Here is a 24,653-nt window from a genome sequence, read left to right as displayed (position 1 = left end):
TCATAACTAAATCTACATTAGTAAACTGATCACCACATAAGAAAGGATAAAGAAACTAAAAGTTGATTAAATTTTAGAGCAATTCAAAACAGTAATCAACAAGCTACACATCATCTTTGTTAGACACAAAAACAATCATGAATTTCCTTAATGGAAACTCATAAGCTGATTTTCAGGGTCATCTGTAAATGAAAACTATTAGCAGTTCCCTTAGTAAGTACTTGAAATTTACTCTGTTTAGTGCTGAGAGATTTCATTTATCTTTGTTATTATATGAAATGAACCAATAAATCAGATCAAACTCTAAACTAAAAGATGACTTTTTCAGATACAATTTCAATTATTAGGAAAAGGGGAAAAATAGTTAAGGGATTCATTAAAACTAGACAGAGATGAGGCAGCTAGATGGCACAGTGGATAGAGCACCGGCCCTGGATTCAGGAGGACCTGAGTTCAAATTCGGCCTCAGACACTTAATAATCACAAGCTGTGTGACCCTGGGCAAGTCACAACCCCAACTGCCTCACACACACACACAAAACTAGACAAAGATAAGTAAATAAATTATGAAATTTTAATTTTAACCAACTTTTTAAAATCAGATATTGCATGGATTATACTTAATACTTTTAATATTGTTCCCGAGGAGGCATTGGAAAAATAAAGTCTTTAATATAGAATATGAGAATTTAAATACAATACTAAGTGATTTCATTTACTATAGCTTCATTTACTATAGTCTACTTTTCCACTTATATTCAAGAAGAGACTTACATTATTCAAAACTGTAAGAAGTGCTTGCACCAAACCACTACTACACATTTCATATGGTGAGATAGTGTTTTCATCTTTCAAAAGTACAATTAAGTTTTCCAAAGCTGTCTTCATCAAATCTCTCCAAGTATTCTCACTTTCAATGCACTAAAGAGAAAACAGTACATAAAGGAATAAGTAAGCAAAGGTCAAAGTTCCTATTTTAATTCAAATGTTATCAGCCCTGGTAATAAATGAATTTCTATATTATATGTAAATTACTTTTATACTTCTCTAAATACAGAGGAAAAGGGGAAAATTCTACCTGTTTCTTTAAAAAGTTTATTGATTTGACATGAGAATCTAAATATATTAAACTATTGGTGGATCCATGAATTTATTTTTTTTTAAATCTAGGAAGGGTAGAAAACAATTTGGAATTATACTCAAAACACTTCTAGAATAGTTCTGCTGAAAACAGATTAAATTCCTACTAGCCGGGGCAGCTAGGTGGCGCAGTGGATAGAGCACCAGCCCTGGAGTCAGGAGTACCTGAATTCAAATCCGGCCTCAGACACTTAACACTTACTAGCTGTGTGACCCTGGGCAAGTCACTTAACCCCAATTGCCTCACTAAAAAAAAAAAAATCCTACTAGCCTTAAACAGCAAAGAGATCAAAGAAAGAGATAAAAGAATCATGTGCACAAAATATTTATAGTAGCACCTTTATCAAAGAACTGTTAACCAAAGAGATGCCCATTAAACAGGGATTGGACAAAGAATGTAAAAAAATTACTGTACCATAAAAAATAAGATTCAGAGAAAACCAGGGAAATTTTATAAAAATACAAAGAGAAGTGAAGAGAAACAGAACAATCTATAAAATGACTAAAACAATTTAAAAGAAAACTGAAAAACTTCAGAACTCTCATCAGTGAAAACTCTACACAACTAACAAATCATGCTTTCTAACTCTTGGAAGACAGCTGATGTTAGATATACAAAATCAGACAATTTCAGATACTGCCAATTTGAGGATCTGTTTAACTTAAATATTTAATAATTACATTGCAGAGCTTTTAATTTGGAGAGGAGGTATGAGGGGGAAGAAAGTTTGGGGAGGGAGTGTTGGTTGGATAGTGATAAGAGATACCAAAAAAAAAGTGTCCATTTTTGTTTTTTAAATACGATGAAGAGAACAAAAGCATGTTAAGAAGGGAACATGGGGGGCAGTTAGATGGCACAGTGGATGAAGCACCGCCCTGGATTCAAGAGGACCTAAGTTCAAATGCAGCCTCAGACACTTGACACCTACTAGCTGTGTGACCCTGGGCAAATCACTTAACCTTCACTGCCCTGCAAAAAAAAAAAAAAAAGGTGGGGATGGGGGCGTGGGGAGGGACATAGACTAGCAGAACACTGTTAAGATGTTAAATACTGTGGAGAAAAAAAAACTAAACTTTATGCAATGGAAGCCTCAGTTTCATACGCAATCCTCTTTTCTTCATCTAGAACACTAACCTTTACAGATATTTGTCAAGTTCGAGAGAAAAAAAGTAAAGTTTTTGTTAAAATTTATTACTTATTAAACTCACTTGTCTGTTTGTATGAAGTTCCCAGGATGATTCTAATTGAGTTGCTATGTTTCTAAGTGTTACCACTACTCCGCGAGGCATGCTTTCAACAGCTTTAAAGTGATCATCATACAAATCTCTGGCCATAGTTCGTACCTACCAAAAAAAAAAATTTTTATACCACATTTAATAAATTTACCTGATCTTTCCTTTATTCTTCATAAATTATTAGAGCTTGAATAAAGTAATAGAAAACTTGGGTTTTTTTTCCTATCAGCTGAAAAAAAGTTCTATCACTCTTACTCATGCATGTCAAATTCCTACAACTATAATAGATATCAGCAGCCTAACAACATATTTCTAAGCAAAATCACAGTTGGAGATAATATATTTTAGTTGTTATTAAGATTCTATGTTCTGGGGCAGCTAGGTGGTACAGTGGATAAAGCACCAGCCCTGGATTCAGGAGGACCTGAGCTCAAATCTGGGCTCAGACACTTGATACTTAGTAAATGTGTGACTTTGGGTAAGTCACTTAACCCTCAATGCCCCACCAAAAAACAACAACAGCAACAAAAAGATTCTATGTTCTTCTGGAACCAAAACAGAAACTTATCAATTAGTGAATAGCAAAAAGAAAAAATTGTGCACAAATGTAATGGAATACTACTACTTGGTACATATAAAGACTACAAAGAAAAATGGGAAGACTTATATGAACTGATACAAAATGAAATAAGCACAACCAGGAAATCATCATATGCAATAATTACAAAACTGAAAATAAAAGTTGGCCGCTGCCACCACCAACAAAATTGAAAATGAATGTTAAAAAAGATCAAGGTTGGTCTCAAATGACACATATGAGAACACATCTCGCTCCCTTCTATACACAGATGGGATGACAGGGATATAGAATACTATACAGAATGTTGGGCTTAGATGATGTGATCAGTTTTCATTTATTTTTTCTCTTTTGTGTTTTTTATAATAGATGGCTCTCAGTAAAAGAGGAAAGAAATGGGAAGGTAATAGAAACAAAAATAACAAGAAAAACTAAAAGAAATCTTTATGTTTCTATGATCTTATTTCTCATAGGACTTTGCTTGAATTTCTATCTTAAGTTATGTCTACATAACTATGCATATTAAAGTTTTAAGATGTGGTTTATTCTCATTCAAACTAAATAAAAGGGAGCAGCTAGGTGGCGTAGTGGATAAATCACCGGCCCTGGATTTAGGAGTACCTGAGTTCAAATCTGGCCTCAGACACTTAACACTTACTAGCTGTGTGACCCTGGGCAAGTCACTTAACCCTCACTGCCCTAAAAACAAAAACAAAAACAAACTAAATAAAAACTATTTGGATGAGGAAAATAAAGATCTCACCAAAAATACCATAAGTTCCAAAGCAAAAACTAAGACATAATGTTTGCTAAGAATCATTCTGTAATGAAAATTTCTACAAATGCAAAAGACTGTGAAAAATACAGTATAACAAATCACAAAGAGTATCATGTCATAAATATGGAATAAAGAATTAAAACAAATTGTCAAAGTATTAGGCTACTACATAAAATTTATCTCAAAGGGCCATCATTTTCACAAAATACATTGCTACTTTAATAATCAAGCTCTTAATGTGTTTGTGTGCATGCACAGGCATGCAGAAATACAAAGACATTTAATTTGGGTACCATTTCAAGTTCTAGAAAAATGTGTTAAAATAAGTTTATAAAAAGTTCTTTTTAGAATATAGCCACCTACAATAAAGAGATATTCTTATAAAAAGATTTGTTGCATCCCAAAGTAAAGGAAAGTTCAGCCATGATACTCTACCCTTAAAACCTGTAAAAGATATAATTATGTACAATAAATATATAAGTAAAATATTTTTACAAATCCAAATTGCTTTCTGCTGATTTCTATTATGCAGAAATTACAGGATCACATTTATACCAGAGACTATGATAAAAAAAAAACCAAAAATTTCTATAAAAATTATACCCATTAAAATAAATTATCACCAGTGCCAAACCTTAGAAGAGTCTCCCCCCCCCAAAAAAATTAAAAATCCCTCTAAACCTTAAAACTAAATTGTTTGCTGTATTGTGGCTTTTTATCACCACTATCAGAGAAAAAATGAAAATATGTTATTTGGCACTAGAAACAGAACTAAAGTTTCTCAACATTTACCTGGAAGAAAATCAAATTAAAATAGTAAACACAGAGAGGGGAAAAATAGCAAGAATTATATTATAAAACCTGATTTCTTCAAATCTTCATAAATTTCAGTTTAAAACTTTATTAGGAGCAATTTTAATACAAAGGGGGAAAAGCCATATTCCTTGAAAAATACCTTTTGTTTTGTTTTCTCTAACTTTGATTTCAATTTTCTTCCTCTTTTGCCTGTCCAGCCAGTGACAAATTCTGACCCTACAAAACAATTAACAATATCAACACATAGGATTTGCAAAGTATTACATGAATTCTTACCTGCTAATCTATAACTACATATATACTTACCCAAAGAGGTTTCAGCTGTAAATGAATGTTTAGTTCCTCTATTAGATTCAAAGACAAAACCAGGTAGATCTTCTTTCAATATTGTAGCCTGTTGACCATCTGAATTATGAATAGCAATTTCTCCTTCTTTTAAACATGTTAGTGACCAATTGCCTACAGTAAGTTTAGTGGGTCCTGGAACTGAAAGTATAGGTTGACTTGAAGTAGATGGCTTTACTTGGCTTCGGGCTCTTTGTAACTTCTCTAAGAATTCACTTCTGCTTTCTATAAAGGAAAAAAAGGAGTTGTTTTTAATGCTTCCTTCCTTTTAAAGCTTTGTCTTTCTTTAAAAAAATATTTCCATAATGACAGAATTGCTTTTTTATGTGGACATTTTGGTTACCAAAACTGTCCGAAAAAGAACATCTATGTAATGGAATTTTATAAAAATCAATTTGAGGAGAAAGCCTCTCGGATAAAATGATGGAGTCAGACAGCTGTGAAGACCAGATAGAAAACTGTTCTTTAGATTAATGCATTGAGTGACCTCTTTTGAAGGCAAAGCAATGGCTTAGGTAATGATGACTTACAGGGCAAATATGCATAAAACTGTTTTCATTTTTTCAAAGGTTAAAAGAAAGAATCAAATAACTATTTACAGAGTATGGGTTCCAGCACAGCTAGAACCATACATTTCATATTATTAATTAGGTTTTTTTGTTTGTTTTGTGGGGCAATGAGGGTTAAGTGACTTGTCCAGGGTCACATAGCTAGTAAGTGTCAAGTGTCTGAGGCTGAATTTGAACTCAGGTCCTCCTGAATCCAGGGCTGGTGCTTTATCCACTGCGCCACCTAGCTGCCACTATATCATTAATTAATAATGAATCATTGCTTATGGGGAAGTAGAAGCCACAGAAGAAGTGAAAGGAGAAGAAGCCCACAAATAAAGGATGGAATTGGAAAAGAAGCAGCTCAACACAGGAGTCATAGAAGTCAAAAGAAACTACCGAAAAAGCTGCTTACAGGGGACAGAATGCTCCTGTCAGGCTGAGTAAGCCAAGAGAGCTACCTCAAGTTGGCCAGGGTCTGCAGATACTGAAAGCATCCTGCTGCTAGGTAGAGTTAGCTAACTAGGCTCAGTACGCTATAATATCATCTGGAGAAGGGTGGTTGTGTTGTACTCACTGGTATGGGAGGAAGAAATAGAAGGGAAAGATTTGATTTATATCAGCTTTGCCGTGAAAAGAAGATCATCTTTGTTGAGAACTGACTGGCCAAAGTAGAATCCTCTATTATTTGATGGGGTAGGGAGGTCGGGGGAAGGGGGAAGAGGCAGGGTCACAGTGACCAAGTAACAGTGCCAAGATCCCTTAAAATAATCCATCCACAGAGATGTAGAAAACACTCCAGACCAAATCCCAAAGAGGAAATCCAAAAAAAAAGATAAGAGAATCATTTTTCCAAGCCAAGTAGGTCTGAGAGTACAGAGAGGTCTGCAGCGGGGCCAGGTCTGGCCAGGAGTAGGTCATACAAAGACTGAAAACAGACTGAGGCTGTGAACCAGAGCAGGAAGCAGAAGAGGCCAGCATGGTAGAATGGGTACCAACTGGCCGCTCTGTCCTATACTACCAGGGGTGTCAGCTCATAATTTTAAGTGTAAGAATTTACCTCAGAAATAGGCAAATGCTAAAATCGCAGCTTGATTTATTATTTTATTTACTGTCAGAATGAGGGAGAATAATTAAACTTAAGCATGTCATGAGCACATTTCTTTTTTAGAGCTAGTTGTTAAATACCAGCACATTTCTGCTCACTATCCATTTCCAGGCCACAAATCCAGGGGGGAAGTAGGAGGGTACATGTGGTCAGGGGCAGAAAAGAATGGGTAATAAGATAAAGGACAGATTAAGGGAGGCAGTGATCAGAAGCAAAATGGATTTTTGAGGAGATGGAGAGGAAGCTGGGGGGGGGGGGGAGGGGGAGGCCAGGAGAGACAGACAGACAGACAGACACAAAGACACAGAGAGAGAAGGATAAATAGAAGAGAAGAGAAAATAGGCTGGAGAGAAAGAGAGTTAGCCATCATTACCATGAATACAAATGTGATGAACATACCCATAAGAGGGAAGTCAACAGCAAAAGAATAAGAAACCAGAATCTAACAATATGCTGTTTACATGCAACATACTGAAAAAGACACATAGAGTTAAAATAAAGGCTGGAGGAGAATATATTATGCTTTAGCTGATATAAAACAGGAAAGATTAGCAACCATGATCTCAGAAAAAGAAAAGGCAAAAATAGGCCTAATTAAAAGAGATAAACAGGGAAACTATATTTTGCTTAAAAGTACCATAGACAATGAATTTATATACCAAATGCATATGGAATAACACCTGAATTCCTGAAAGGAAATTTTTTTTAAAAGTTTTCAGCATTTGTTTTTATAAGATTTCTAGTTCCAAATTTTTCTCCCACCCTCCCTTTCCTCATCCCTCCCTAAGACAGCAAGGAATCTGATATAGGTTATATATGTACAATCACATTAAACATATTTCTGTATTAGTCATGTTGCAAAAGAATCAGAACAAAAGGGGAAAACCTCAAAAAAAGGAAAAAAAGTAGAAACAGTATGGTTCAATATGCATCCAGATTCCACAGTTCTTTTTTCAGTATGTGGAGAGCATTTTCCATCCTGAGTCCTAAAAGGAAATTTTTAAAGGAACTGTATAACCTCTGAATTATTAAAGAAAAAGTTAAGTGAGTTACAGAGAAAAATAGACAGCAAAAATACTATCACTGGGGACCTCAATTCATTCCCCTCATACTTAGTCAAATTTTATCAAAATTAAAAAAAAAGAAACAAAAGACCTAAATAGAACTTTAGAAAACTTAGAATATAGACCTCTGGAGAATAATAAATGGGAATAGAAAACACACCTATTTCTCAGTTGTATGTGGCACCCTCACAAAAAATGACCACATATTAGGGCATAAAAACATCAAAAAACAATATAAAAAAGCAGAAATATTGAACACGTCTTTTATGGACAATGCAATAAAAATTTTATTCAAAAAGGGCTTCTGAAGCAAAGATAAAATAACGAGACAAATAACTTTAATCTTAAAGTACAGGTATGCCAAAGAAAAAGTCATAGAAACAATTTCATTAAAGATAATGACAACAATGAGGGAATATACCTAAATTTGGGGGATACAAAGCAATATTTAGGGGAAATTTTCTCTCTCCAAATAGTTTCATCAAATTTTTTTTTTTTTGCGTGGCAATGGGGGTTAAGTGACTTGCCCAGGGTGACACAGCTAGTAAGTGTCAACTGTCTGAGGCAGGATTTGAACTTGGGTACTCCTGAATCCAGGGCCAGTGCTTTATCCACTGTGCCACCTAGCTGCCCCACCTTTTTTTTCCCCATTAATTTTAAAGAGAGAAAATAATGGATCAAGAAATGGGTATGTGACTAAAAAACAAGAAGCAAAAGTGACCACTCCCTTCCCCTCACAATTAAACATCAAAATAGTAATCCTTAAAATCAAAGGAGATATTTACAAAATTGAAAGAAAAAAACATTAAATTAATAAAGCTGGGAGCTAGTTTTTGACAAAACCAATAACACAGCAAAATCATTAGCTAACTTGATCTTTTAAAAAAGAAAACCAGGGGGCAGCTAGGTGGCGCAATGGATAAGGCACTAGCCTTGGATTCAGGAGGACCTGAGTTCAAACCCAGCCTCAGACACTTACTAGCTGTGTGACCCTGGGCAAGTCACTTAAAACCCCATTGCCCTGCAAAAAAACCAAATTACCAGTTTCAAAAAGGATGAATTTACAACCCATACGGAAGAAATTAAATAAATTATTAGAAACTATCTTCCTCAGGGCAGCTAGGTGGCGCAGTGGATAGAGCACCGGCCCTGGAGTCAGGATTACCTGAGTTCAAATCTGGCCTCACTTAACACTTACTAGCTGTGTGACCCTGGGCAAGTCACTTAACCCCAATTGCCTCACTAAAAAAAAAAAAAGAAAGAAAGAAACTATCTTCCTCAATTATACGACAATAAAACTGACAATCTAGTTGAAACAAGTAAATATTTATTACAGATATATAAATGGTCCAGATTAACAGAACAGGCAATACAGCACTAAAATAATCCTATCTTAGAAAAAGAAATTGAACAAATCATAAACGAAGTCTCCTTGAAAAAAAACCCCCACCAATCATAGATGGATTTATAGAATCGTATCAAACATTTAAAGAATAATAAATTCGATTAATAAACTGTCCCCAAAAATAGTAAAACAAAGTGTCCTGCCAAATTCTTTCTATGACATAAATGTGGTCTTGATAACTAAACCGAGAGTCAAAAGAGAGAAAGAATACTATAGACCAATATCACATGTGAATATTGATGTAAAAATCTTATTAATAAAATATTAGAAAGGACACTACAGTTATACAGTATAATTAACATGGATTTATACAGGAATGCTGGACCAGTTCATTATTAGGAAAACTATAAACATTACTGACAACATTAGTAACAAGAAGAATAAAATCTGTGATTTATACCAAAAGATGAATAACAAGATCTTTACCAAATACATTCCTATTTTTAAAAAAACACATTAGAAAACATAGGATAGTTGCATCTGTACTCGATATAATAAGCTGTATTTCTCTGAAAACAAACCCCTATCTATAACAGGGATAAACTAGAGAGAGGCCTTTCCAATAAGATGCTGGGCGAAGCAAGGGCATTATTACCATTACTAAATCATATTAGAAATGGTAGCTATATAGTCTCAGCAATACAATGATCCAAGATAACTCCGAAGGACTTATAATGAAAAATGCAATCCAATTCCAGAGAAAGAACTGATAGTGTCTGAATACAGACTGAAGCATAATATTTTTTAGTTTATTTTTCCTGAGGTTTTTTAAAATCTGTTTTATTTTACAACCTAATATAGAAATGTTTTACATGACTACGCATGTATAATTTATACTGAATAGCTTGCCTTCTAGGGCAAAGAGGGAAGGAAGAGAATTTAGAGCACATAGTTTTAAAAATGGACATTAAAAGTGTTTTTTACATGTAATTAGGGAAAAATAAAATTCTAAATAAATGAAAAAAAAGCTAGCTATAGCAAAAAACAAACAAACGAAAAACAAGAAAAAAATTGAGGGAATAAGCCTACATGGAGAGAAAACAAGAGTATCACTTTTTGCAAAAGGCAAGATGATTTATACAGAGTACTCCAGAGTTGAATAAAAACCAATTCAAAGAATTAATAACTTTAGCAAAGTGACAAGATATAAAATAAACCCACACAAATCATTAGCATTTCTTTAAATATACCAACAAAATCTAGCAGGAAGAGAAAAATCACTACATACATATAAAATACTTGGGAGTATCCCTTGAAAAGAAATACCCAAGAATCATGTGCACACAATTACAAAGTACTCTTTACACAAGCACAGATATAATTGGAGAAATATTAATTGCGGGGACAGGTAGGTGGCACAGTGGATAAAGCACCAGCCCTAGATTCAGGAGGAAATCAGTTCAAATCCAACCTCAGACACTTGATACTTACTAGCTGTGTGACCCTGGGCAAGTCATTTAACTCTCATTACCACACATATATATATATATATATATATATATATATATATATATATATATATATGTAGGTCAAGACACACTAAAAATGACAACACTACTAAATTAATTTGCTTATTCAGCACCATACCAAACTACCAAAGGATTACTTTATAGAACTTAAAAAATATATATATCAAAATACACCTTGAAGAAAAAAACATCAAAATATTAAGGGAATCAATGAAATAATATGGGAAAGAAAGGGACTTGGCAGTACCAGATATCAAACTATATTCAAGCTATAAAGAAGCCAGTAATTATTAAAACAATTTGGTACTAGGTAAGAAATAGAGAGGCTGATCAGTGGAACAGAATAGTATCCAACATAACGAAACAAAAAAAGCAGAGAAATCTGGTATTGGATAAGCCTAAAGATCTCAGCTATTGGGTAAGAATGTATTTATTACTCAATAAGAACTAATGGGAAAACTGCAAAAAAGTCTGGCATAAACTATGTAAAGACAAACAGCTCATGTCACATATGTCCAAATAGGTAAATGATTTAGACAACGTGTGACATTTAAAAAAAAACCCATAAAAAAATAGGAGCAAGAAAGAAATTATCTGTTAGATCTATGAAGAGGGGCATTTATGACCAAGAAAGAGATACAGAGGATCACAGGATATAAAAGAGACAATTGTGATTACAAAAAAAATTAGAAAGTTATTTTTTATTCATAAAAACAAAAACAATTCAGGTAAAATCAGAAAAGCAGGCAAATTGGAAAAATACTTTCAGCAAACTTCTGTGATAGTGATCTCATTACTAAAATAAATATATGTATATATATCTATACAAAGATATATATGTACACATACACATATATATATATGAAATTGATTCAAATTTATAAGAATAAGAGCCATTCTACAATTGATAGCCAAAGGATATGAATAGGCAGTTTTCAAAGGAAGAAATTCAAGCAAACAGCCATATTAAAAAAATGTTCTAAAATTCACTGATAGAAAAATGTAAATTAAAACAACACCATGGTACCACCTACCACAGAACAGATGAGCAAAACTGACAAAAATGTAAAATGTAAAATGCTGGAGGGGCTACAAGAAAACAAGTACATTAATGTACTGTTGGTAGAACTGTGCTGTTCTAGCCATCCTGGAAAGCATTTTGGAATTATGCCCAAAAGGTTATTAAGCTATGCATACCCTTTGGTCCAGCAATGCTGTTAAGAGATCAAAGAAAAAGGAAAAAAGAGTCTTATGTACCAAAATAGCAGCTCTTTTTATGGTAGCAAAAAACTAGAAACTAAAAGGGAGTCTGTCAATTGGAAACTATTTTAACAGGTTATATGATATGTGAATGTGATGGAGAACATAACACATTCTCAGCATTCTACCAAGAGTGGATGTGTAATAAAGAGTTTGTCATTATTTGATCAGCCCAAGAATAGCAGAAAAGAGGAGTAGAAAAGCCCAAAAGGAAAGCTGTAAGGACCATAAGAGGAACAGATAAGCAGTTTTAACCATCAGAAAGATGTACTGCAAAGTGTTATCTCAAGAGAGTCAGGACATTAAGGCCTAACATCCAGATTCATGAGCTGCTCCAGATATAAGGGTTTCCCTATTCATCTGCCACCTTGCTTTGTAAATTTTCCATTTACCCACTGTTCTCTCCCCCAGCATCCCAACACTGTGGTTTTTGGTTGCTGATGTGACTCAGGTTTACAGGTGGACTGTCATAACTTTACACAAACACAAAAAGCTCTTGATTTCTATTAAATGTTACCTTAATTCCTACTCTTTGTCTTCTATTGAGTATTTTGATTATTCCTGTCTACCACTGAAACCCTGAAGAAATGCCCAAGGGGTGGGGGGGGCAGCTAGGTGGCACAGTAGATAAAGTAGATAAAGCACTGGACCTGGATTCAGGAGGACCTGAGTTCAAATTCGGCCTCAGTCACTTGACACTAGCTGTGTGACCTTGGACAAGTCACTTAACCCTCATTGCCCTGTAAAAAAAAAGGAAAAAGAAAGAGACCCAGGAAGGCCCAAAGAGCTATAAAACTGCATGCCCTTTGACCCAGCAATATCACTATTAGGTATGTATCCCAAAGAGATTTTTTTTTTTAACGAGGAAAAAGATCAATTTATACAAAAATATTTATAGCAGCACTTTTGGTGGTGGTGAATAATTGGAAATTAGAAGCCCATCAACTGGGAAACGAATGGCTGAACAAGTGCTAGAATATGACTGTGATAGACTACTACTGTGCCATAAGATGTGATAAGCAGACTGACTTCAGGAAAAACATGAAAAGACTTAGATAAACTGACAGCAAAGTGAAGTGAGCAGAATCAGGAGAGCATTATACACTGTAAAAGCAATACTGTATGATGATCAACTATGAATGACTTAGCTATTCTCAGCAATATAATGATCCATGGTAATTCCAAAGGACTTGAGATAAAAAAATGCTATCTACATTCAGAGAAAGAACTGATGGATTCTGAATGCAGATCAAAGGATACTAATTTTCACTTTCTTTTCTTTTCTTTTTTTTTGGTCAGTGTCTTCTTTTACAACACAACTAACATGGAAATATGTTTTGCATGACTGTACATATATTGTACTATGTAAAACAGCTTACCATTTCAATGAAGGTGGAGCTGAGGTAGAGGAAAAAAATTTGGAACTCAAAATTTTTAAATAAATGTTAAATTGTTTTTACATGTAATTGGGAAAAAATAAAACATTATTTAAAAAAAAAAGACAGAGAAAATACCAGCTCTTCTTACGAATATGGAACTTTTATGATTAGTACACCCATGACAAAACTGTGCATTTTTTTTACAAAATAATTTCTTTACATAAACTACCATTAATAATAACAAATCTAGAGAAAACAGACCTTAGGATGAAAAGAATTTGTTACCTGAACTATCAGATCCACCTTCAGGACTGCCACTGGAATACATTGTAGCAAGTTTCCCATCCAAGATAAATCTGAACCACCCATTGCTGCCATTAGATAATTCCAAAGCTGCTGCATCACTCCAGATATATAAGCAATCCCTTCCTCTAATAATTGACCAGTCTCTCCAATGGTATGGTTTACCCTGCTGCAATTCTTTAGCATCTTCCTGTGGTTCATCTTCCTATACAAGTAATAAAGGTAAATGAAACAAGGAAAACAATCTGAACTACAATAATTTAGAAAACATTTATAAAATCTGACCAACAAATGATGAATTTAGGACATAAAAGAACCTGTAAATAACATTCAAATATATAGGTAAACACATGCATTCATATATTGGGAATTAATTTCCCATAAATAAGTATTTAGGTCAGACTAAAAACAATTAAATTATGAGTATATAAGACCAATGACAGAAAAGGTGGCATGGCATAGTCAAAATAAACATCAGATAAGGTGTCAGAAGAAATGGTTCCAGTCCCATTTTCTCCATTAAATAGCTGTGAGACCTAATGCATGTTACTTAACCTCTCTCATGTAACAAGCTTTATGGTCACTTTTTAAAAGCATTATTATTAAACAGGAACAAATATGTTCATTCTCCAGAAAACATCTTTTAAAATTTTGATTCTAAGACCACTTACTTTCTCAGGTTTTGATTCCTCTTCATTTTCATCATCAGAAGAAGGTCCTGCCAAGGTTGACACTTTACTAATTACTCCAAGCCTGGCAAGCTGATCCAAAAACAGATCACCTCCTTTATCTACCAAATCCCTTATGATCTGCAAAGCTAACAAATGGCCATCATCATCATCCTACAAAAAAATTAGGGAGAAAGTGATTAAAACAAGTACACTAGTTTTGATTAACTAAATTTAGTTATATGACACATAAAGAATGACACAGTTTAAACCAGAATTTAATTTACTTTAAAATTACATGATTGCTATGATATGTGTGGGTAAGTAAAGATATACATATAAAAAGCAAAAAAAACTTTATTAAATAATTTACCTCTTGATCAAGAACAGTGGCAGTAATCTCCACTAGTACTGTAGGCAAATTGTGACCAGCATCAGAATCACAAACTTCTTTAAGGAGTGCTTCAGAACAAAAATGAATCATTTTTCTAATGAGAGCAAGACTTGCTTTCCTTTAAAATAAAAACAAATTATTCCCATAAAACTAAAATGAAAAAAAAAGAATCACATAAAAATAACTACATAGTAACAAATAGTAAAATTTCCTAAATTCCTATCTGTATATAATAAATGTAAAGAGTACTATGATGTCACAGTACAAAAGATGATAATCATAAGCAACTAAAAAGTATCTTTAGTTCTTGGGTACAAATTTAAGATTAGCTATATATGTTCTTGGGTTCTTTCATGTAGTAATATTTTAGGTTACTACGACTATTTTTAAAGCTTTCTGAAATGTTCCCAAAGTACTACTGTTAAACTATCAAAGATTTAAAGTGTCATTAGATACTGGACTTTAATAAGAAATATTACTACAAAAGATTTTGTTAACGTAAAAAAGGTATTTAAGCCAAGCATAAAATGTTATCAAGAATATTCATTTTCAATTATATTTAAATCTAATATAAAAACAGAGACATTAATTTGAATGTACTTGAAATTTTCTCCTGATAAAAACCTTTTATTTTAACATTTGTCTGTGGGCTGGGAGAAGGCATGGTATTTTATATATTGTGGGACAAACTTAAAAGATGTCATAAAAGGATATCTAAAAGCAATTTATAAAAATAAGATATGAAAGCTATAAAATAACATTAAAGAATACTCCAAATCTTTAATAAGAGAAATGAAAATTAAAACTCTGCATTTCCCGTTAAATCCATCAGTATAGCAAAGATTTCAAAAGATGAAAATTACTGATACATACTGGAGAGGTTGTATGGGAAAAGGTACATTAATACATTGTGGGTAGAGCTTTGAATTGGTCTAATTGTTCAAGAAGTAGATTTGGAATTACACTGAAAAATCCACGCACTACTAAATACACATCTCCATTCCAAATGAGGTCAAAGATAGGAAGGGAAAGATTCCTTATTAGAAACAAAATTATTTATAACAGGATTTTTTTTTAGAGGCAAAGAACTAGAAATAAAGTTGATACCCCTCAACTTGGGGAATTGCTAAAATACAACAACTATGGATCATGAATGCAATGGAATATTACTACATGCACTATAAAATTACAAATTTGAAAGCAGAAAAACTTTGGAAGATTTGTATGAACTAATGTAGTACAAAATAATCCTTGAAAGTCAATTTATACAATAACCACAATGACATAAAGGAAAACAAGAATTAAATATTTCAGAACTTTGATCATCAATACTGACTGCAAAGGATGTTGAAGCCCGCCTCACAACTCATACAGCACATTGGTTGTGAACTAGAGAGAGGTGTAGAATAAGGCATTTTCAGACATGACAAATGTGTTGATCTGTTCTGCTTGACTATACATGTTTTGGTTTTTGTTTTACCAAAGAGGGAGTGGAGGAGAGATGCAGCAAGTGATAGTATTTTTTAAAAAATGAAAACAGTATCAAAAATTTTTAAGTATTTTGTGGAGAATATAAGCTAATAGAAAATGTTTTATTTATGTTATAAATGCACAAAAATGCTCCTTTTCATTTTTTAAAAAACCAACAGCAATATAACGTATATAAGCACTCAGTAAGCAATTACAGAACAATTCAACTTTTCAAGTGGCAAATGGAAGGAAAAATTTACTGGATAATTATGCCCAAGAATATCATTAAACAGTGTTGAACAACAATTTAACAGCTAGTATGGAATTTGCGTTTTCCTCCCCAAACCTTCACAGGTTGAAATGCTACAAAGTAAGCTATAAATGTATGTACTAACTTGAACAGAAAACCCTACTATTTTGGGTTAATTTCAACAGAAAACAATGGAACTGTATATAAAAGATTGTGAGAAATGAGTCTAGAAACCTGGGGCAAATAATGAACAGCATAAAAGAAATAACATTTTTTTTAAAAAGATAAAACAATCAAGCTGCTTTATAAATAATGGAATGTAATAAAGTACCTACAAAACAAACTTTAAGTTTTCTTCTATCTTATAATGTTTGTTCTAAAGTTATAATAGCTTTATTTGGTTTCCCTAAAAAGCCACAAGAACAGAGCTATAAACCAAATTTGAAATTAATGTGAGAAAATGATGATGAACATGTGAATCATTTACCTGATCGAAGGTAACATAGTTTGCTGAAATGTTTGTGCAAAGACTGGCAATAATCTTTTCAAGTATATTGGTGCCATTTCTGGATCTCCTTTGGGTTCATTACATTCTTCTTCATCTTTATTTGCATCTTTCTTCTTTTTATCATCTCCTTTATTGACCGGACACATCCAGTCACCTTTAAACCAGTAGGCATTGGTCAATAAAATACATTTCTGGAATTTTTTATAACAAATAAAACCTAAGCATTTTACCAAATTTAAGTTTTTATTATCATGCACTTAAAAAGTCTACATCATCTCTGAAACCCTGATTCAGTTGTTTTTACATATTAGACTATTAATTTTATTAATATACAATATTTAAAAAGCTATTTATTCCAATAACAAATCAGCTTTGGAAGAAAATAATTATAAAATAACAAACTGAAGTGATATGTGCATACTAGAACAATGTGATGAAAAGACAAAGTTGTCAACTAAGCAGCTATTTAATACTTCAAAATTACTTAAATTGATTTACCTCCCCAACCCAATGAGTGACTCTAGTCATAATGCCCCAACCTGAAAAAAATATGCAACACTATTAGTTACCTAAGATGAGATAACTACTTCAAATTATAATACACCTGCAAAAACCAAATAGCCAAATTGGCTGGAAAGTTTAAGAAACATTAGAGAATTGAAGAAATGTTATTACTCACCTGGAGACTGAAGAATAGCTACTACTTCACTATGACCTCGTTCTCGAGCTTTATCTAAAGGAGTTTTCCCATCTTCATCCCTTAAATCAGGGTTTGCACCATGCCTTAATAAGGTCTAGAATGAAAAAAAAATTTAATGACTAATATTAATTTTTAGTTCTCTATTCCTAGGAATTTACAGAATTTAACGAAAAGGAATTGGGGGGCAGAGCCAAGATGGCAGAGAGAAACCAGCAAGTCGCTTGAGCTCTCCTTCTGTTCCCTCAAAAAGAACATTAAATCAAGTCTATGGACATCTTCTGAAACTACAGAACCTGCAAAGAGACAGAGAGACACAGTCTTCCAATCAGAGATAATTTAGAAGGCTTCTGGAAAGGTCAGTCTCACTCAGGCAAAAGGGAGGCTCAGCGCACCACAGCATAGCGTGGAGAGGGTCAGGGCAAGTCAGCAGGAAGCTGCGGGCCATAGCCAAGCAACTAAGGCCCCTGGATCCTAGCTCAACAAACTGTTGGCACGGCAGGACAGTGGCGAAACCCACCTGCACCAGCCGAGAAGGCAGGTTGCCAGGTGGAGTGCCAACCACAGGACAGGCGCAACCAGGCCTACCGATCCCAGTATCCAGCCAGCAAGCCCAGGGTGGTGAGAAATCCACAAACTATAGAGGGCTCCATGTAGAAAGCCAGTGACACAGCCCCTATACCCCAGCATAAGAAGCTTGAAATAGGGACCCTGGTGCCCCTAGAGCAGACCTCAACTTTAAAAAAAATAATAATAATAAGCTGCAGTATGAGTAAGAAACAAAAAAGAGCTCTCACCATGGAGAGCTTCTGCTTCGACAGGGAAGAGGCAAACACAAACTCAGATGAGAACAATACTCTCAAATTGCCTACATGTAATGCTTCAAGAGGGAAGAGGAATTGGTCTCAAGAACAAAAAGCCTTCTTGGAAGAGCTCAAAAAGGATTTAAAAAATCAATTGAGAGAAATGGGGAGAGAAATGAAAGCAACACAAGAAAATTATGAAAAAAGAATCGGCAGCTTGGAAAAGGAAGCACAAAGATTGACTGAAGAAAACAATTCCTTAAAAAATTCATTTGGTCAAAAGGGAAAAAAGGTGCATAATCTCACTGAAGAAAACAATGCCTTAAAAATTAAAATTGGACAGTTGGAAGATAATGACTCGATGGGACACCAGGAATCAGTCAAGCAGCATGAAAAGAATGAAAAAATAAAAGGAATTGAAAAGTTATGTGACCAAAACTCTAGTCCCTGAGCTTATCAGCATCAAAAGTCCTAAGATTTAAATTTCAGTACCAGATTTCATATTATATTTTTCTACTTGGGATAGCTTATCTCCTACAAAAAACCAATGTTCCATATTCAAATGACTATGTATCTAAAACATCCAACATCCAAGTTCTTTGTCTCTAGCAATTATGCCACCATTTTCCAAATTACTTGGGACTAAAACTTTAATTCTATTATTCCTTACATGAAGAACAGGAATAAGACATGTCAGAACCTCCTTAACAATGTCTTTCATATCTGTTCATTTACATTGTCAATCTCACTACCCTATTAGAGGTCTTAATTACTTGTGCCTGGATTAATCTAACAGGTTCCTAACTATTCTCTCTCCCTCCACAATTCATCTTCTTTTAATCCAGTTATTCTCAAAATGTAATTCTTAGGTCCCTGGTACTCCCTGATACCCATTCAGGGAGTCTTCAAGGTCAAAATTAGTTTAATAATACTACTAAAATACTATATACTTATTAAAATACTGATCCCTTTTCCAACCTCATAGCTGTGTAAGGCCAAGTGTTCTTTATATACTCCAACCAAAATAACATATTACCACAAACAATGCAGAAGTAGATATAAGAATCCAGCAGTCTTCTATTAAGTCTAAAGAAATTTGCAAAAACCTCACTCTTCTCATTTAATTTTGCTTTTGAAAAGTTATTTTTCATAAAAATAATTATGCTAACATGTAATGATTTTGTTGTTTTAAATGAAGTGATAGATATTTTTTAATATTTTAATATTAATTTCCAATATGAAGAATATAAGTAGATATGACCCACATAAACAAAAGTTCTTTAGGATCAGAGTCAAAAGAGGTCCTGAAACCAAAAAGTATAAAAATTGCTTCATTAAACTATCCTGCACTGGTACCAAGTTAAGCTTCCTAAAGCACAACTTTGATAATTCCACACCCCTGCTGATTCCTCACAATTCTCTAATACTAACCATAGACACCAATTAGTCTAGTCTCATGTAAAGCTTATTACCATTTTCCTACCTTTGCTCTCAAGTTGTTCTCTTTAAAATATCATCTTCTTACCCTTTTGCCCATCTAAATTCTACCCATGCTACAGTGTTCCATTCCAGTCCTCTCTGGAAGCTTTAAAGACTATTCTATTCCTTACTAAGTTTTCTCTTTTCTTCTTTAGACATTTATACACTTTCAAGAATGGACTATTTCATCTTGTATTTTAATCAAATTAGAATCAAGGATTTTTAAGTGCGAAAAGGAACAATTTTTTCATTTTAAAAACTAAGAAGTGGTAACTGAGGATTAAGGGATAACTTATCTAACATTACCTACTAGTGACAGAATTAATGACCAGAATCCAGACTGTTGAATCTTAGGCTATATTTCTTTTAACTATCAGTCAACTAGAAATCATTAGTAAGAACTTATTATTATGCCATAGACACTGTGCTAGGTCCTAGAGATACAAAGAGAAAAAAATCAGTCTCTGTCTACAAGGAACTTATATTTCACAAAAGGAAACCATGTGGACATTTATGTATAAAAAAGTCCATACAAGTAATTTTGTGGAAGAAGAGGCATTTATCAACAACAGGCATTAGTTAAGGCTTCATTTAGAAGCTAACACTTGAGCTGAGCTTAGCAAGAAACTAAGGATTCTAAAAGGTAGCAAAGTAAATACATTCTGGAAATGGGGGACAGGCAGTACAAAGGAACAGAGAAGATCTAATGCTGTGTATGAAGAATAGTAAGAAGCCTAAGTCGGCTGAATTATATGAAAATTATATGAAGTAGAGAAATATATGAGGCTAGAAAGGCAGGCTGAAGACAAGCTGTAAGGAATTTTAAATTCAAAACAGAACAGTTTATTTATTATTCTCAAAGGTTCTACAGAAGTTTATTGAGTAGGGAAATGAAATGGTCAGAATTCTGCTTTCAGAAAATCACTTTGCAGTTGTATAGAGAGTGAACTAGAAAGGAAAAACGTGAGACAGGTAAACCAATTCCAATTAGGAGGCTTTTACAAGTCTTTGTGAGGGAGTGAGACCCTAAATTAGGGTAATGGAAGGAAGGAAGGTAGAGAGAAAGAATCTATATGAACAATAAATGTGGTACAAGTAGAACTGAGAAAAAAAAAGTAGAACTGAGACTTGGCTTCATCAGATAGAATTAACAAGACGTGGCAACAACACTGAATAGAAACACTAATGATTCCAAGGTTAAGAGTCTGGATGACTCGGGGACGGCTAGGTGGTGCAGTGGATAAAGTACCGGTCCTGGATTCAAGAGTACCTGAGTTCAAATCCGGCCTCAGACACTTGACACTTACTAGCTGTGTGACCCTGGGCAAGTCACTTAATCCCCATTGCCCTGCAAAAAAACCCCAAAACAACAACAAAAGAATCTGGATGACTTGAGGATGATACCACTATGAAACCACCTATGACAGGAACTAGGTACATTTGGAAGGCAAGTAGATTTGGGGAGTTTGGTTTTAAATATGTCAAGTTTGATATTTCTCTGGGATATACAATCTGAAATATCCAATAGACTACTGGAAATAAGACTGGAGGCCAGGGGAAAGATTAGTGTTAGATAAATAAGTATGAGAGTCATCTTCATAGAAATAACTAAAATGTCTGGAACTGATGAGATCACTGAGTGAGCATAGACAGAGAAGCAATGGGAATTAATGTATGATGTGGATGATTATCCAGGAAAACAAAATGAGTAAAAAGAGAATTAATACAACAGTGTCATAAATACTCAGAGAGAAGGGATACCCAGAAGGAAAAAGTGGTATATGACATCAAATGTAGTCAAGAAGCTAAGACTGAGAAAAAGTCATCACATCTGGGAACTAAAAGGTCATTAGCAATCTGAAAAGAATAGCTTTGACTGAATGATGAGGACAGAAGTCCAACCACAAAGGGCTAAGAAGCAAATGAAAAAGGAGGTTTAGGGGCAGCTAGATGGCGTAGTGGTAAAGCACCGGCCCTGGATTCAGGAGTACCTGAGTTCAAATCCGGCCTCAGACACTTGACGCTTACTAGCTGTGTGACCCTGGGCAAGTCACTTAACCCTCATTGCCCTGCAAAAAAAAGGAAAAAAAAAAGAAAAAGGGGGTTTGGCTATTAGAATAGACAGCTTTTTCTAAGAGTTTAGTTGTGAAAAAGAGGGAAGAAATATGACAATTGAGGGCACATCAAGGCAAAGTGAGGGTTTTATTGTTGTTATTGTTGTTTTAAGGATGAGGAGGAAAGCTGAGCATGTCTGTAAGCAGCCGGAGAGAAACCAGAGGACAGGGAGAAACTGAAGATTAGAGAGAGAGAGAGGTAAGATGATTGTAGGTTCAATCTACCAGAGAAGACACCAGCAGATGGGAATGAGGCTGTATAGTACATGAAAAGATAGACTATGGCAAGGAGAAGGGCCATTCCTTTGTCAGGAACTGGAGAAAAAGAGGGAATGAGAGATGATGTTAAAGGGGTCTGATATGCAGAGAGGCGTTTTTTTCTCAACAAAATGTAAGGTGAGATACTAAGCTGAGGGTGGACAGAAGTAGTGCTGTAGGAAGTGTACAAAGAAGAGAAGTGTTATATGAATGCAATGGAATACTATTGTGCTATGAGAAATGACAAGCAGGCTGATCTCAAAAAAACCTGGAATGGCTTAACATGAACTGATGCAAAGTGAAGTGAGTAGAAACAAGAGAACACTGTCCACCCTACGAGCAACATTGCGTGATGATCAACTGTGAATGATTTAATTCTTCTCAGGAATACAATTCCAAAGGACTCATAACAGAATATGCTATCCACATCCAGAGAAAGAACTGATGGAGTCTGAATGCAGATAAAAGCAACCTGTTTTCACTTTATTTTTTTTTTATGGCTCTTTTCTTTTGACCTGTTTCTTCTTTCACACCATGACTAACATGGAAATATGTTTTACATGACCGTACATACATAACCTATATCAAAATGCTTCCTGTCTTAAGGAGGTGGTGGTGAGGGGAAAAGGGAGAAAATTTGGAACTCAAAATTTTTTTTAAATAAATGCTAAAAATGGTCCTTACATGTAACTGGAAAAAAAAAAAGGCTATTTTTAAAAAGAAGAAAAGAGGCGGCTCATTTTAAAGATTTTAAAGCGTCTGCATCCTCCCTTGCTAACTTGTTATATTATTAGGCACTCAAAGTTCTACTACTATTAATTTCTCTAGCAACTACCATCATGACAATTCAGTTATGATAGCATTTTAAGATTTGCAAAGCACTTTCCTCACAACAGTCCAGCTAGAAAAATTGTTCATTTTCCCCCCATTTTGGTTGTGGTTTATTCAGTCACACAACTGGAAAGCAACTGGACAAGCCTCATTTCAAATGCTTAACCAACCTTTCAGTTCCCACAAACCAGTATGTACCATTATCAAATCATGAGTATGAAAGACTAATAGAATCTACAACAAACCAATATTTGTCTTGGACTGACCATAATCATAAGATTCATTAAGGACACTGATAATGCAAAGAAAAAAATGTGATTACATATTAACATATATTAATCTTTCCCTATAACGTAATTCTTCAACATATATACAAAATTTATTATACTAAAGCCAAAATTCACACCTTTGCTACTTGAGGCCTTCCAAAGCAGGCTGCATAATGTAATGACGATGACCTTTGACCCCTGTTAACATCAGCACCTCTTTCACACAGAAATTCTACCTGAGAGAATTAAAAAAAAAAAAGTTAAGTTGCCTTACTCATTTCTCTGCCTTTGAAAAATTAATTATTATACATCAGCTTACCATTTCCTGAGTTCCAAAAGCAGAGGCCCAGTTTAAAAGGGTTTGCCCTACATCATCCATAAAATTCACTTCAAATGCTGCAATCATTAAAAATAATTAAAATATAATTGATAATCAAATGAAAATATGAAAGTATTTTGTAACTATACAGCACAATGCAGAATTTATTATGTTGATAAAAATACTTCTCACTATGAATTTTCTGATAAAGTTTGAACTGCTCTATGCTTTTCCCCCACTGATGTGCCTAAGAACACTGAAAATACAGTAATTTTGATCAACTATTAAAAAAGTGGTCAGTAAAACATGTTTAAATTATCTTTTTAAAAGAAATTTACCATCTCTATAATTAAAATGAGCAAAGATGAGAATCCATAAATAAGATTACTTATGGGATTCAACTCATAGGCACAGAAGAAGCTGAAGTTGAAAAGAAATAAAAATAGTTGAAAAGAAAACTATAAGTGAGGCCTGGCATTACTTTATTAGTCATCATAAGATATCCCCCAAGACATCTTAAATCTCATAAAATTGATGGAAACTGTGTAAAATGTCCAGATTACAAACTAAATCTTATTATAAAGACATTTCTATTTTTTCATAATTTTACATCACACCAATTTCCTCATCCTAAACTGCCTCCAAAAGAATTTTTTTAAAGATGAGTATTTCTTCATTCAGTAGCAATCTATTCATCCCATATTTCTCTAAGATTCCAGGAAGAGTCAATGAAGCATTACTGTCTACCTTAGTTATGAGGCAGCATCACCCCCTAGTGGAAAAATGGAGAACTTCAGACAAATCTAGATATGAAACATGTAATAACAATAACCAGGATCTATAATTTCCATTATCCATAACCTCATTTCTTAAGATAATGGGCATACCTCCTGTGTCAATTGCATCTATAAGTGCATCAGTATCTTTACTTCGGATACAGTCTATGAGCTGTCGATGTGAGCGCTCTCCAGAACTGTCCAATCTACGAAGCCCTGGAATTCTGCCTGTTGATCCAGCACTGGACTTTGGTAGGGCCTTTCGCCCTTCAAATAATAGCACCAAGAGAAGGTCAACCAAACGCATGGTATCCAACACACATCTTTCATCCCCCTGTAGCGCACTTTCAATTGAATCTGGAAGCTCAGACCTCAAGAGATCCTAGAAA

At 34.2% G+C, this 24,653-nt stretch overlaps 1 protein-coding gene across 1 annotated transcript in view; it reads right to left on the bottom strand.

The window, feature by feature from the left end:
- Nucleotides 1–24,653, bottom strand: part of HECTD1 (HECT domain E3 ubiquitin protein ligase 1) — a 107,124-nt gene that overhangs the window by 42,915 nt on the left and 39,556 nt on the right. Inside the window, exons 6-17 of the mRNA XM_043988410.1 lie at nt 24,376–24,646; nt 23,489–23,565; nt 23,307–23,405; nt 17,398–17,512; nt 16,698–16,872; nt 14,470–14,608; nt 14,100–14,270; nt 13,411–13,633; nt 4,854–5,117; nt 4,687–4,763; nt 2,350–2,484; nt 775–921 (exon numbers count right to left, since the gene is read on the bottom strand). Coding sequence (XP_043844345.1) covers nt 775–921; nt 2,350–2,484; nt 4,687–4,763; nt 4,854–5,117; nt 13,411–13,633; nt 14,100–14,270; nt 14,470–14,608; nt 16,698–16,872; nt 17,398–17,512; nt 23,307–23,405; nt 23,489–23,565; nt 24,376–24,646 — 1,893 coding nt within the window. The remainder of the gene's footprint in view (nt 1–774; nt 922–2,349; nt 2,485–4,686; nt 4,764–4,853; nt 5,118–13,410; nt 13,634–14,099; nt 14,271–14,469; nt 14,609–16,697; nt 16,873–17,397; nt 17,513–23,306; nt 23,406–23,488; nt 23,566–24,375; nt 24,647–24,653) is intronic.

Source organism: Dromiciops gliroides, chromosome 2, assembly GCF_019393635.1.
Source record: "Dromiciops gliroides isolate mDroGli1 chromosome 2, mDroGli1.pri, whole genome shotgun sequence".
In the NCBI taxonomy this organism is placed as follows: Eukaryota; Metazoa; Chordata; class Mammalia; order Microbiotheria; family Microbiotheriidae; genus Dromiciops; species Dromiciops gliroides.
The sequence above is the reverse complement of the archived record's forward strand: the minus strand, read 5'-3'. Positions and strand labels throughout refer to the sequence as shown.